Source organism: Rhinoraja longicauda, chromosome 25, assembly GCF_053455715.1.
Source record: "Rhinoraja longicauda isolate Sanriku21f chromosome 25, sRhiLon1.1, whole genome shotgun sequence".
Taxonomy (NCBI): domain Eukaryota; kingdom Metazoa; phylum Chordata; class Chondrichthyes; order Rajiformes; family Arhynchobatidae; genus Rhinoraja; species Rhinoraja longicauda.
In genome coordinates this window covers 5122990-5137396 of record NC_135977.1, presented here as the reverse complement: position 1 = coordinate 5137396, position 14407 = coordinate 5122990, and the positions used below count along the sequence as shown (strand labels likewise).

The window sequence follows — 14407 nt, the reverse complement described above, 5'->3', positions numbered from 1 at the left end:
TTGACTTGGCCTCCACCGCTCTCTGATTGGCCACCCACTGACTAAAGTTCCTCCAGCACTTTGTGTTTCGGCTCTGGGTTTGGGCGCCTGCAGTCTCTTGTGCCTCTGGGTCTTAACGTGTCTCTCTTTGAACCCTAGGATGCTCTCATCAACCTCATCAAGCGATCCGAAGCACATTTTGTCCACTGTTTCGTGGCGAGGCCGGAAGGGGGAGATCCAGAGGCGAGGTTCCCTCCTCTACAACGGGCTGGCGATGCGCTGGAAGCGCCGGGCTCCGGAGGCCACTCGCCGTCTACGTTTGATATCCCCACCCTCAGGTCCCAGCTCCAGGGGTCCCAGCTGCTGGACGCACTCCGTCTCTACAGGCTGGGTACGGTCTGCGCAGCGGGGCGACGCCACGAATAGCCCAGCTTCCCTTGTCATCCCACGGGGGGCGGCACGGTTGCGCAGCGGGTCGAGCTGCTGCCTCACAGCGCCAGAGAGACCCGGGTTCCATCCTGACCTTCGGGTGCTGTCTGAATTTGAGTTTAGTTCGAGTTCGGTTCAAAGCTTTCTGTAGTTGTGGTGGATAGAATTGTTAGCTTCCGATCTCCCTGTGCAAAATCCGTTTGAGTTCAGTTTATTGTCACGTGTACCGAGGTACAGTGGAAAGCTTTTAGTTTAGAGATGCAGCGCGGAAACAGGCCCTTCGGCCCACCGGGTCCGCGCCGACCAGCGATCCCCGCACACTAACACTATCCTACACCCACTCGGGACAATTTACACTTACACCAAGCCAATTAACCTACAAACCTGCACGTCTTTGGAGTGTGGGAGGAAACCGAAGATCTCGGAGAAAACCCACGCAGGTCGCGGGGAGAATGTACAAACTCCGTACAGATGGCGCCCATAGTCAGGATCGAACCTGAGTCTCCGGCGCTGCATTCGCTGTAAGGCAGCAACTCTACCGCTGCGCCACTGTGACCGCCAGTTTGTCAGGTGCTAACCAGTCAGCGGAAAGATAACACGTGATTATAATTGAGCCGCCCACAGTGGACAGATATATGTGATAAAGGGAATAATGTGAATCACGTTTAGTGCAAGATAAAGCCCAGTAAAGTCCGATCAAAAGATAGTCCAAGGGCATTGGGTGTGTCTGTACGGAGTTTGTACGTTCTCTCTGGGAACTGCGTGGGTTTCCCCCGGGAGCACTGGTTTCCTCCCACACTCCAAATACGTACGGGCTCGTAGGATAATGGGCTTCTGTTAAAATAGTAAATTGCCGCCAAGCCTGTGCCGACCATCGGTCAACAGGTCACCCACGGTCAGGATTGGAAACACGGGTCTCTGGCGCTGTGAAGCAGCAGCTCTACCCTGGCTGGGAACACTGTTGGTAAAGGTTCAATCCAAACACAATCCATTTCCGATCAAACGATGAAGGGTGATCAAACGTTGCGTCTCTGCGCCGCCGTGCCGCTCCCAATTTTATTTATTAACGTTGCATCTGTTTGAAGGCATTGTGGACCATCTGTTTATGTGACTGAGCCAGACGATCTATGGCATTCTGTAAAGGTTTTTGAGGGATGGTGGGGTGGAGGGGGGGACGGGGTGGAGGGAAGGAGGGGTGGAGAGGGAGGGGGAGGAGGGAGGGAGGGGGCAGGGGGGGTGGAGGGAGGGGGAGGTTGAGAGGGAGGGGGTTGGAGGGAGTGGGGGTGGAGAGGGAGGGGGGGGTGGAGAGGGAGGGGGGTAGGGGAGGGGCGCGGGGTGGAGAGGGAGGGGGGTGGAGGGACGGTGGAGGGAGGGTGGAGGGAGGGGGGGTGTGAGGGAGGATGGAGGGAGGGGGGGTGGAGAGGGAGGGGTGAGGGATGGGAGTGGAGAGGGAGGGGTGGAGGGAGGGGGGGTGGCGAGGGGGTGGGTGGAGGGAGGGGGGGTGGAGAGGGAGGATGGAGGGAGGGGGGGTGGAGAGGGGGTGTGTGGAGGGAGGGGGGGTGGAGAGGGAAGGGGGGTGGAGGGGAGGGGGGGGTGGAGAGGGGGTGTGTGGAGGGAGGGGGGGTGGAGAGGGAGGGGGGTGGAGGGAGGGGGGGGGTGGAGAGGGGGTGTGTGGAGGGAGGGGGGGGTGGAGAGGGAGGGGGGTGGAGGGAGGGGGGGGGTGAGAGAGGGGGGGGTGGAGGGAGGGGGGGTGGAGAGGGGGTGTGTGGAGGGAGGGGGGGTGGAGAGGGAGGGGGGGTGGAGGGAGGGGGGGTGGAGGGAGGGGGGGGTGGAGAGAGGGGGTGTGGAGAGGGGGTGGGTGGAGGGAGGGGGGGGTGGAGAGGGGGGGGATGGAGGGAGGGGGGGGTGGAGAGGGAGGGGGGGGTGGAGGGAGGGGGGGTGGATAGGGAGGGGGGGTGGATAGGAGGGAGGGGAGGAGCAGGGGAGGAGTGAGGGAGAGGGTGCTGCACCAATGCAGGAGAGGTTTGGGCCTAACGGTCCACTTGGTCTAGTTCTTTCTATTTTCTGTGGATATCTCGAGCACAACTGAACCAGAGATTTTAGATTTAGATTTTTTAGATTTAGAGATACAGCGCGGGAAAAACAGGCCCTTCGGCCCACCGAGTCCGCGCCGCCCAGCGATCCCCGCACATTAACACTATCCTACACACACTAGGGACAATTTTACATTTACCCAGTCAATTATCCTACAAACCTGTACGTCTTTGGAGTGTGGGAGGAAACCGAAGATCTCGGAGAAAACCCACGCAGGTCACGGGGAGAACGTGCAAACTCCGTACAGACGGCGCCCGTAGTCAGGATCGAACCTGAGTCTCCGGCGCTGCATTCGCTGTAAGGCAGCAACTCTACCGTTGCGCCACCGTGACCGCCCCAGAGCTCTCCATTTATTTTTTAACTGCGCCTGAATTTTAATAAACACATTGCTGACAGGCAAATTTCCACACTGCCAAGCGATAATTAACGCTGCAAATTCGAAGGTCTAATCATACAGTCAGAGAGCCACACCGCAAGGGAACAGGCCCTTCGGCCCAACTTGTTCATGCCATCCCTTGTACACCTGCGCACGATCCCAAACAGTTCAGTTCCGTTTAGTTCATTGTCACGTGTACCGAGGTACAGTGGTCGCGCGGTGTCCAGTCAGCGGAAAGACAATACATGTTTACAATCGAGCCAATAGACAATAGACAATAGGAGCAGGAGTAGGCCATTCGGCCCTTCGAGCCAGCACCGCCATTCAATGTGATCACGGCTGATCATCCACAATCAGTACCCCGTTCCTCTCTCCTCCCCGTATCCATCCACAGTGTACAGATACATGTTAAAGGAATAACATTTAGTGCAAGGTAAAGCCAGTGAAGTCTGATCAAAGATGATACGAGGGCTCTCGGTGAGGTAGATAGTAGTTCAGCACTGCTCTCTGGTTGTGGTAGGATGGTTCAGTTGCCTGATAACAGCTGGGAAGAAACTGCCCCTGAATCTGGTGCGTTTTCACACTTCTGTACCTCTTGCCCCGATGGGAGAGGGGAGGAGAGGGAGTGGCCGGGGTGAGGCTCGGCCTCGACCCATGTCTCTCCATTCCTGCGTACCCACGTGCCTATCCAAAAGTCTGTTAAAGATCATAAGTATATGTGTCTCCACCATCAGGCCCAGCAGCACATTCGAGGCCCTCACCAACCTCTGTGTGAAAATCTCGCCCTGCGCATTCCTTTAAGCTTTGCCCCTCTCAGTAGAGTAGCTGCCTTACAGCGCTTGCAGCGCCAGACACCCGGGTTTTCCATCCAAGACTACGTGCGCGGAGTTTGCACGTTCTCCCCGTGACCCGCGTGGGTTTTTCTCCGAGATCTCCGGTTTCCTCCCGCGCTCCAGAGGCGGTGCAGGTTTGTCGGCGTAATTTTGCTTGGCGTCAATGTAAATTGTCCTCGGTGTGTGTGTGGGATAGCGTTGGTGCGCGGGGATCGGCCCGGTCGGCGCGGGACTCGGTGGGCCGAAGTGCCTGTTTCCGCGGCCGTATCTCCAAAGACGATAAACTGAAAGGACTATCTCCATTTCGTGCCGTGACTCGAGTTGTGCCGATGGACGCCCGGTGTTGACGTTTCCGGTCCTGTTTGGTGTCTCGGCAGGATTTCCCGACCACGTGGCGTTTGGTGACTTCCGCCGCCGGTTCCAGGTCCTTGTCCCGGATATCGTGAAGAAGTACAGAGCCTCCTTCATGACGATCGACGAGAGAGGAAGGTAGGTCCTAGCTCGCTGGGCGAGGAAGCGCGCGAGGAAGCCTGGGGCCCAATACAGATTTTTAATGCGTCGGAGTTTTCTTGGTCAGGGGGGCCGCACAGTGGAGCAGCTGGTACACTTGCTGCCTCACAGCACCAGCGAGCAGCCAGCGATCGTGTCGCTCAACATCTCTGCTCAGTCTGTCTTAACCTACCTGATCTCCCGGTGGCTCAGCACTTCAACTCCCCCTCCCACTCCCAGTCTGACCTTTCTGTCCTGGGCCTCCTCCACTGCCAGAGTGAGGCCCAGCGCAAATTGGAGGAACAGCACCTCATATTTTGCTTGGGTAGCTCACACCTCACAAGTCAAGTCAATGAACATTGACTTCTCTAACTTCAGATAGCCCTTTGCTTTCCTCTCCCTCCATCCCCTCCCCCTTCCCAGTTCTCCACCTGTCTCCCCGTCTCCGACTACATCCTATCTTTGTCCCGGCCCCCTCCCCCTGACATCTGTCTCGACCCGAAACGTCGCCCGTTCCTTCCCCTCCCGAGATGGCGCCTGACCCGCTCAGTCACTCCGGCATTTTGTGTCAGCCATCCTGACTGCAGGTTCGCTCCTGCCCGCGGGTGCTGTCTGTGCGGAGTTTGCACGTTGTCCCTGTGTGTGCTGCGGTTTCCCCTCGCGTTCCAAAGACAGTGGAAGTCGCTGCCTCGCAGCGCCGGAGAGCCGGGTTCGATCCTGACTCTGGGTGCTTGTCCGTACGGAGCTTTTGCTTTCCCCCCGTGACCCGCGTGGGTTTTCGCCGAGCGTTCAACTCTCCTCCCACATCTCAAAGACGGACGGGTTAGTTGGATAATCGGCTTCTGTAACTTGTCGGCAGTGTCTGGGTTAGAACTACTGTGTGGGGTGATCGATGGCCAGCGTGGACTCGGTGGGCCGCAGGGCCAGTTTCCACGCTGCACCCCTTCTTAAAAATAAAACCAGCTCTGCCCATGACCGCAAGAAATTGCAGAGAGTTGTGGACGTAGCTCAGCCCGTCACACAGACCAGACTCAATAGACAATAGACAATAAGTGCAGGAGGAGGCCATTCGGCCCTTCGAGCCAGCACCGCCATTCAATGTGATCATGGCTGATCATTCTCAATCAGTACCCCGTTCCTGCCTTCTCCCCATACCCCCTGACTCCGCTATCCTTAAGAGCTCTATCCAGCTCTCTCTTGAATGCATTCAGAAAATTGGCCTCCACTGCCTTCTGAGGCAGAGAATTCCACAGATTCACAACTCTCTGACTGAAAAAGTTTTTCCTCATCTCCGTTCTAAATGGCCTACCCCTTATTCTTAAACTGTGTGGCCCCTTGTTCTGGACTCCCCCAACATTGGGAACGTGTTTCCTGCCTCTAACGTGTCCAACCCCTTAATAATCTTATACGTTTCGATAAGATCTCCTCTCATCCTTCTAAATTCCAGTGTATACAAGCCTACACTGATTCGCTCCCCGCCATTGGCTCCATCTACACGTCACGCTGCCTCGTGAAGCAGCCGACATCATCAAAGACTTGTCCCTGTCCCACCCCGCCCATTCCTCCTCCTCCTCCTTGCCTCTCCACCTCCCCTGCCAGAGTTCCCACCTCTGTAGGAACTGCAGCAGAATGTCAGTTAGCGTAAGACTACATCATTGATTATTTTTTCAGGCCACTGAAGAACTTCTTGGCATGTTGGACTTGGAAAAGCACAGCTTTACCCTGGGTCAGAGTCGGGTAAGTGGCCAAACCTGTGCCAGGACTGGGGTACCTCCCTCAGTGTAGTCACATCTTGATGTGAGAACATTGGGTTGCAAGGTGGCGCGGCGGTAGAGTCGTTACCTCACAGTGCCGGAGACCAGGGTTCGATCCCGACTATGGGTGCTGTCTGTACGGAGTCTGTACGTTCTCCCCCGTGACCTGCGTGGGTTTTCTCCGAGATCTTCCGTTTCCTCCCACACTCCAAAGACGTGCAGGTTTGTGGGTTAATTGGCTTGGTGTGAATGTAAAATTGTCCTTCGGGTGTGTAGGATAGTGTTAGTGTGCGGGGATCGCTGGTTGACATCATGGGCTCGGTGGGCAAAAGACATTTCCACGCTGTATCTCTAAAGTAAAGGAAAGTAAACTGCACATAAATCCAATCGAACCAAATTCCAAACAGTGTCGGGTAGAGGGGAGGGGAAAAACACAAAGAGTGCAGAATATAGCCTGAAGCAATCACCTGATGTTTGATTGGTTAGTGCAGGGCCCTGGTGAGACCACACCTGGAGTAGTGTGTGCAGTTTTGGTCTCCTAATTGGAGAAGGGCCATTCTTGCTATTGAGGGAGTGCAGCGTAGGTTCACCAGGTTAATCCCCGGGATGGCGGGACTGTCGTATGATGAAAGAATGGATCGACTGGGCTTGTATTGGCTGGAATTTAGAAGGATGAGAGGGGATCTTATTGAAGCATATAACATTCTTAAGGGCCTGTCCCACTTAGGCGATTTTTTAGGCGACTGCCGGCGACTGTCAAAGTCGTAGCAGATCGCCAAAATTTTCTTTTGCCCGACGCCAATGACCACGACAATGCCGAGTCAGGTCGAGATTACACCATCTTCGGAAGCATCGTAAAATTCCCACCCTTATCAATTCTTCTCCGGCGTCCTAACTTTCGCTGAAATCACTGACAAGTCGGTAAGTACTTGAGAGTTTTGAACTATAACACCTTGTACGGGTTACTTAAAAACCAAGCTTCACTGTGACAAGGAATAAACCGGATTGACTTCCAGTTTACTAATGGGAGTATTAAAAAACATTCATTTTAAAAGTGGTTAAATGGATTTTTGTGCGGAGTGTGGGCTTTCTTTGAAAATGTACGGGAGATGCATATCTGATTTCTGGGTTGCATATCTGGGTTGGGAGCCCACTTTAAATGTAATCGCTGATGTCCATAAACATCGCAAAAATCCCCACGCTTACCTGACCGTCAAACTGTGGCCTCCAATCTACCTGTCAAATGTCCTGACGGTAAATAAATTGCTTAAACACAAGTATTTTACAGTATCTTGAAATGACTTTACTTATTTTAATATTACGTGCTTCTAAATGCATCTGAGAGAACCTAGCAAACCTGGGCACAGCGTGCGACAGACAGCGCCCGCAATAAGCAACGATAGCGGCACGGTAGCGCAGCGCAGCGCAGCGCAGCGGTAGAGTTGCTGCTTTACAGCGAATGCACTGCCGGAGACACAGGTTCGATCCTGACTACGGGTGCTGCACTGTAAGGAGTTTGTACGTTCTCCCCGTGACCTGCGTGGGTTTTCTCCGAGATCTTCGGTTTCCTCCCACACTCCAAAGACGTACAGGTATGTAGGTTAATTGGCTGGGTAAATGTAAAAATTGTCCCTAGTGGGTGTAGGATAGTGTTGATGTACGGGGATCACTGGGCGGCACGGACTTGGAGGGCCGAAAAGGCCTGTTTCCGGCTGTAGATATATGATATGATATGATATGATACCTGGCGACAAGCCAGCGGTCGCCGAGACATTTCACTCCGGATGATTTCTCAGCGACTCGCCGAGATCCACTACGATTCTTGGAAGACTCCTCACGATCATGCCCGCGTCACCCTGGCGAACTGTCGCCGACAGTCACCTTAAAATCGCCTAAGTGGGACAGGCCCTTTAAGGGATTGGACAGGCCAGACGCAGGAAAAAAATTCCGGATGGTGTTGGAGCCCAGAACCAGGGGTCAGACAGTCTAAGAATAAGGGGTAGGCCATTTAGGACTGAGATGAGGAAAAACTGTGAGTTGTGAATCTGTGGAATTCTCTGCCACAGAAGGCAGTGGAGGCCAATACACTGGACGTGTTCAAGAGAGAGTTAGATTTCGCTCTTGGGGCTAATGGAATCAAGGGGTATGGGGAGACAGCAGGAACGGGGTACTGATTTCGGATGATCAGCCATGATCGTATTGAATTGTGGTGCTGGCTGGAAGGGCTGAATAGACAATAAACAATAGGTGCAGGAGGAGGCCATTTGGCCCTTCGAGCCAGCACCGCCATTCAATGTGATCATGGCTGATCATTCTCAATCAGTACCCCGTTCCTGCCTTCTCCCCATACCCCCTGACTCCGCTATCCTTAAGAGCTCTATCCAGCTCTCTCTTGAATGCATTCAGACAATTGGCCTCCACTGCCTTCTGAGGCAGAGAATTCCACAGATTCACCACTCTCTGACTGAAAAAGTTTTTCCTCATCTCCGTTCTAAATGGCCTACCCCTTATTCTTAAACTGTGGCCCCTGGTTCTGCACTCCCCCAACATTGGGAACATGTTTCCTGCCTCTAACGTGTCCAACCCCTTAATAACCTTATATGTTTCGATAAGCTACCATAAGAATGGCCTACTCCTGCACCTATTTTCAAAGTTTCTATGTTTCTATGTTTCCCAACAGATCTTCTTCAAGGCTGGAGTGGTTTCTCAGCTGGAGAATCAGCGACAGAGACAGGTCAGCCAGCAGCTGATCCCAGTGCAGGCTCTGTGCCAGGGTTTGCTGGCTCGACAGCACTTCAAGAAACTGAAGGTACCGTCTCCTGCGTCTGACCCCACAACCGTCGTTTAAAGATGAAGGAACGCTAGGATGCAATGGAAGGGTCGGCTCCCATTGGCACCCTTTGCTCTCTGGTTTTCACACCTTACCCTTCCATCCCATGATCACAACGAATGGCGGTGCTGGCTCAAAGGGGCCGAATGGCCTCCTCCTGCACCTATTTTCTATGTTTCTACATCCGTCGTTTCCCACTCCCCTGCCTCTCTCGGCACGGTAGCGCAGCGGTAGAGTTGCTGCTTTACAGCGAATGCAGCGCCGGAGACTCAGGTTCGATCCTGACTACGGGCGCTGCACTGTAAGGAGTTTGTACGTTCACCCCCGTGACCTGCGTGGGTTTTCTCCGAGATCTTCGGTTTCCTCCCACACTCCAAAGACGTGCAGGTATGTAGGTTAATTGGCTGGGTAAATGTAAAAAATTGTCCCTAGTGGGTGTAGGATAGTGTTAGTGTGCGGGGATCGCTGGGCGGCACGGACTTGGTGGGCCGAAAAGGCCTGTTTCCGGCTGTATATATATGATATGATATGATATGATAAGGGTCTCGCCCTGAAACGTCACCCATTCCTTCTCTCCAGAGATGGTGCCTGTCTAGTTTAGAGACACTGCGCGGAAACGGCCCTTTCGGCCCACCGGGTCCGCACCGACCAGCGATCCCCGCACATTAACACAATCCTACACACACACACAGGGAGCAATTTACAATTATACCAAGCCGATTAACCTATTCCCAGTCTGACCTTTCTGTCATGGGCCTCTTCCAGTGCCATAGTGAGGCCCACCGGAAATTGGAGGAACAGCACCTCATATTTCGCCTGGGCAGCTTGCAGCCCAGCGGTATGAACATTGACCTCCAACTTTAGATAGTTCCTCTGTCCCTCTCTATCCCCTCCCCCTTCCCAGTTCTCCCTCCATCTTCCTGTCTCCACCTATATCCTTCCTTTGTCCCGCCCCCCCTTGACATCAGTCTGAAGAAGGGTCTCGACCCTAACTCCAGGTTTATCTCCACTCCTGCCCTACACAGCTCCACGGACTGTATGCCAGATGCCACCCTCTCTACATCGGCGAGACCAAGCGCAGGCTCGGCGATCCCTTCGCTCAACACCTTCGCTCAGTCTTCCCTAACCAACCTGATCTCCCGGTGGCTCAGCACTTCAACTCTTCCTCCCACTCCCAGTCTGACCTCTCTGTCCTGGGCCTCCTCCAGTGCCATAGTGAGGCCTAGCACAAATTGGAGGAACAGCACCTCATATTTCACTTGGGCAGCTCACACCCAGCGGTATGAACATTGACTTCTCCTACTTCGGATAGCTCCTCTGTCCCCCTCTTCCCCTCCCCTTTCCCAGTTCTCTCACTAGACTTCCTGTCTCCGACGACATCCTATCTTTGTCCCGCCCCCCTCCCCTGACATCAGTCTGAAGAAGGGTCTCGACCCGAAACGTCACCCATTCCTTGTCTCCCGAGATGCTGCCTGTCCCACTGAGTTACTCCGGCATTTTGTGTCTACCTTCGATTTGAACCAGCATCTGCAGTTATTTTCCTGGCGCACTTTCTACAGCGCGCTCTCTTTCCTCCTATGATCGGGTTGGCCTCTCCACAGTTGAAAGAGCTCACCGCTTGTTCTCTTCTGTCCAGATCCAACGATTAGCACTTCGCTGCATTCAAAAGAACATCAGGAAGTACTGGGCAGTTTGCCAGTGGAGATGGTGGCAGCTGATGTCCTACCTAAGACCAATGCTCACCATTAACTTGGCCAATGAAAACCTTCAAAGCAAAGAGGTATGTTTGCATGCAGTGGCAGCGGCTGTGAGTAAGTTCATGGTCTCTTGGAGCAGGATTAAGCCATTCGGCCCATCAAGCCTACTCTGCTATTCAATCATGGCTGATCTATCTCTCCCTCTCAACCCCGTTCTCCTGCCTCCTCCACGTAACCCCTGACACCCGCACTAATCAAGAATCTGGCAAACTCCACCTTAAAAATATCCACTGACTTGGCCTCCACAGCCTTCTGTGGCCAAGAATCCCACAGATTCACCACCCTCTGACTGAAGAAATTCCTCCTTTCTAAAGATCTTCTTTCAAAAGGAACATCCTTTAATTCTGAGGCTGTGCCCTCTGGTCCTAGACTCTCCCACCAGTGGAAACATCCTCTCCACATCCACTCTATCTGGGCCTTTCACTATTCGGTAAGTTTCGATGAGGTTCCCCCCCCCCCCCCCCTCATCCTTCTGAACTCCAGGGAGCACAGGCCCAGTGCCGTCAAACGCTGATGATATGTTAACCCAGACCATTCCTGGGATCATTCTTGTAAACCTCCTCTGGAACCTCTCCAAAGCTCCACACTCCGCTCCACTATTTCCCACCTGCCACTTCTGCGCCCACTCTCCCAACCTGTCCAAATCCTTCTGCAGGGCCCCTGCTCTCTCAGTTGAGCTTATAGGACTTGATATTACAATCCCTACTGTAATCGGCACCTTCTTAATCTCTTGAGTGGGGGACCTCCACCGATCTCCGTGTCACCTGTACGCTTGGCCTAGAGGCCTTCCGAAGGTTCTGATCCTGTTCTCTCGGCATTACCTGCCACCTCCACCTGTCTTCGAACCACCTGCACGCCCGGCTTAGAGAGGCCTTCCAAAGGTTCTGATCCGGCGGGTTTTTCTCTTCTGCTTTTAGGAAGAGGTCAGTGTTTTGCGGAAGAAGCTGGAGAAATCTGACCGGGAACGCAACGAGATGCGAGGGCAAGCTGGCATTCTCGAGTGCAAGGCAAGTCTCTTATCACCTGCTCGTTTAGTTTCACAAGGTCATCAGAGATAGCGGTAGAATTAGGCCAAAGAATTCCACAGATTCACCACCCTCTGACTAAAGACATCCCTCCTCATCTCCTTCTTGAAGGAACGTCCTTTACTTCTGATGCGTGGCTCGTTCCTCTTACCTTCCTCCCAGCTAACGATGAACCGTTCTACATTTTCCTCGATCAACGTCTGCTTTGATCTGTCATTTTCACACCTCACCCTTCCATATCTCAGCGTCTCCCTCTCTCCTGACTCTCAGTCCGAAGAAGGGTCTCTACCCGAAACGTTGCCCATCCCTTCTCTCCGGGGATGCTGCCTGTCCCGCACCAAGTTACTCCAGCGTTTTGCGTCTGCCCTTTTCTATTCCGAGGATTGCTGAAGGTCATGCCGAACATCAGTGGAAGATTTCTCGGTGGGAGATGAGCGAGTTTGATACATTCGTAGAGCAGGGCGACGATTAAGCAGTTTCCAAAAACAGCATGAAGAAATGGGGGCAGATTAATTGGATCGCGGGTGGCATCTGAATTCCTATTTCCAGTTGCTACCAGTCTAAATTTGAAGCAGGCTGCTGCAGTCAAAACTGCTCCTGTTGCTGTTTGCCGTCTGATTCATAGAAACATAGAAAATAGGTGCAGGAGGAGGCCATTCGGCCCTTCGAGCCTGCACCGCCATTCAATATGATCATGGCTGATCATCCAACTCAGTATCCCGTACCTGCCTTCTCTCCGTACCCCCTGATCCCTTTAGCCACAAGAGCCACATCTAACTCCCTCTTAAATATAGCCAATGAACTGGTCTCAACTACCCTCTGTGGCAGAGAATTCCACAGATTCACCACTCTCTGTGAGAAAAAAAACTTTCTCATCTCGGTCCTAAAAGACTTCCCCCTTATCCTTAAACTGTGACCCCTTGTTCTGGACTTCCCCAACATCGGGAACAATCTTCCTGCATCTAGCCTGTCCAACCCCTTAAGGATTTTGTAAGTTTCTATAAGATCCCCCCTCAATCTTCTAAATTCCAGCGAGTACAAGCCGAGTCTATCCAGTCTTTCTTCATATGAAAGTCCCAACAGCAAGCCTCCTCATTAACGTCAGGACGTTAGTTGAACTACGTTCCAAGCCGCGGCGCGGTGGCGCAGTGGTAGAGTTGCTGCCTCACAGCGCCAGGGACCCGGGTTCCATCCCGACTACGGGCGCCGTCTGTACGCAGTTTGTACGTTCTCCCCCGTGACCTGCGTGGGTTTTCAACCGAGATCTTTGCTTTCCTCCCACACTCCAAAGGCGAGCAGGGTTGTAGGTTAATTGGCTTGGTGTACTGTAAGTGTACATGGTTGTCCCGAGTGTATTTGGAGGTAGTGTTCGTGTGCAGAGATCGCTGGTCAGTGCAGACTTGGTGGGCCGAAGGGCCTGTCTCTGTGCTGTACTTCTCAACTAAACTTGCTTCCAAGCTTGCTGCCAGGACTCGAGGGCCCGAGCCACAGGGAGAGGTTGAGCAGGCTGGGACTCTATTCCTTGGAGCGCAGGAGGACGAGGGGTGATCTTGTAGAGGCGCACAAAATCAGGAGAGGAATAGATCGGGTGGACGCAGAGTAGGGCAATCGAGGACCAGAGGACATGGGTTTAAGTCGAGGGGGGGAAAGATTTCATGGGAACCTGAGGGGTAACTTTTTCACACAAAGGATGGTGGGGTGGATGGAACGAGCTGCTGGAGGAGGTAGTTGAGGCAGGGACTATCGCAAAGTTTAAGAAACATTTGGATAGGTGAATGGATAGGACGGGTTTGTAGGGATATGGACCAAATGCTGACAGAGGGGACTAATATAGATGGGACATGTAGGCCGGCATGGGAAAGTTGGGGCAAAGGGCCTGTTTCCACGCTGTAAGACTAATTGACTCATAAGATCATAAGTGATCTCATAAGTGACCATAAAGATCATAAAGTATCGCAAAATGCTGGAGTAACTCAGCGGGTCAGGCAGCATCTCAGGAGAGAAGGAATGGGTGACGTTTCGTGTCTCTCCTGAGATGCTGCCTGACCCGCTGAGTTACTCCAGCATTTTGTGATACCTTCGATTTGTACCAGCATCTGCAGTTATATTCCTACGTAAAGATCGTAAGGGATCTTAGAAATGATCGGAGTAGAATTGGGCCATTCGGCCCATCAAACCTATACTCCGCCATCCAATCACGGCTGATCTATCTCTCCCTCCTAACCCCACTCTCCTGCCTTCTCCCCGTAACCCCGTGACACCCGCACTAATCAGGAATCTATCTATCTCTGCCTTAAAGATATCCACAGACTTGGCCTCCACAGCCTTCTGTGGCAAAGAACTCCACAGATTCACCACCCTTGCAGCCACTTTGTATCCTGATTACTCCTCACGTTCCCACTATGTATCGTGTGTCATTTGCAAATTGGGCCGGGGAAGAGAATGGAGACAAAAGTGTGTGAGGATATAGAGAGACGGCGGATGAAATGCATCAACGTAGATTTATGAAAGAGATTTTCTGTTTCACCAATGCAAGGCAACTCTTTGAAGATGTATCAGACTCCGTGAGATTCATCTGCGAGGAATCGCCTGAGATCAGTCAAAGATTATTTCTCTTTCATCCGTCTATGTTGACTCTGCTCAATCACGTTATTATTTAATAAGTGCCCCTGACGCCATGACTGTTATCATAGATTTCAGCTCGTTCTTTATCACTGACCCTGGTTTTGGTCTCTTAATTTTTAAATATTTTTCGATTTTTCGATTTTTCGATTTTTCGATTTTTCGATTTTTCGATTTTTCGATTTTTCGAATTTTTCGATTTTTCGATTTTTCGATTTT

The 14407-nt window shown here is 52.7% G+C and overlaps 1 protein-coding gene across 1 annotated transcript in view; it reads left to right on the top strand.

Moving 5' to 3' along the window:
• myo18b (myosin XVIIIB) overlaps positions 1 to 14407 on the top strand; it is a 204322-nt gene that overhangs the window by 85813 nt on the left and 104102 nt on the right. The window contains 6 exon segments of the mRNA XM_078421838.1: positions 139 to 370; positions 4089 to 4204; positions 5872 to 5937; positions 8635 to 8763; positions 10421 to 10564; positions 11459 to 11548. Of these exon segments, the coding sequence (XP_078277964.1) occupies positions 139 to 370; positions 4089 to 4204; positions 5872 to 5937; positions 8635 to 8763; positions 10421 to 10564; positions 11459 to 11548 (777 nt within the window).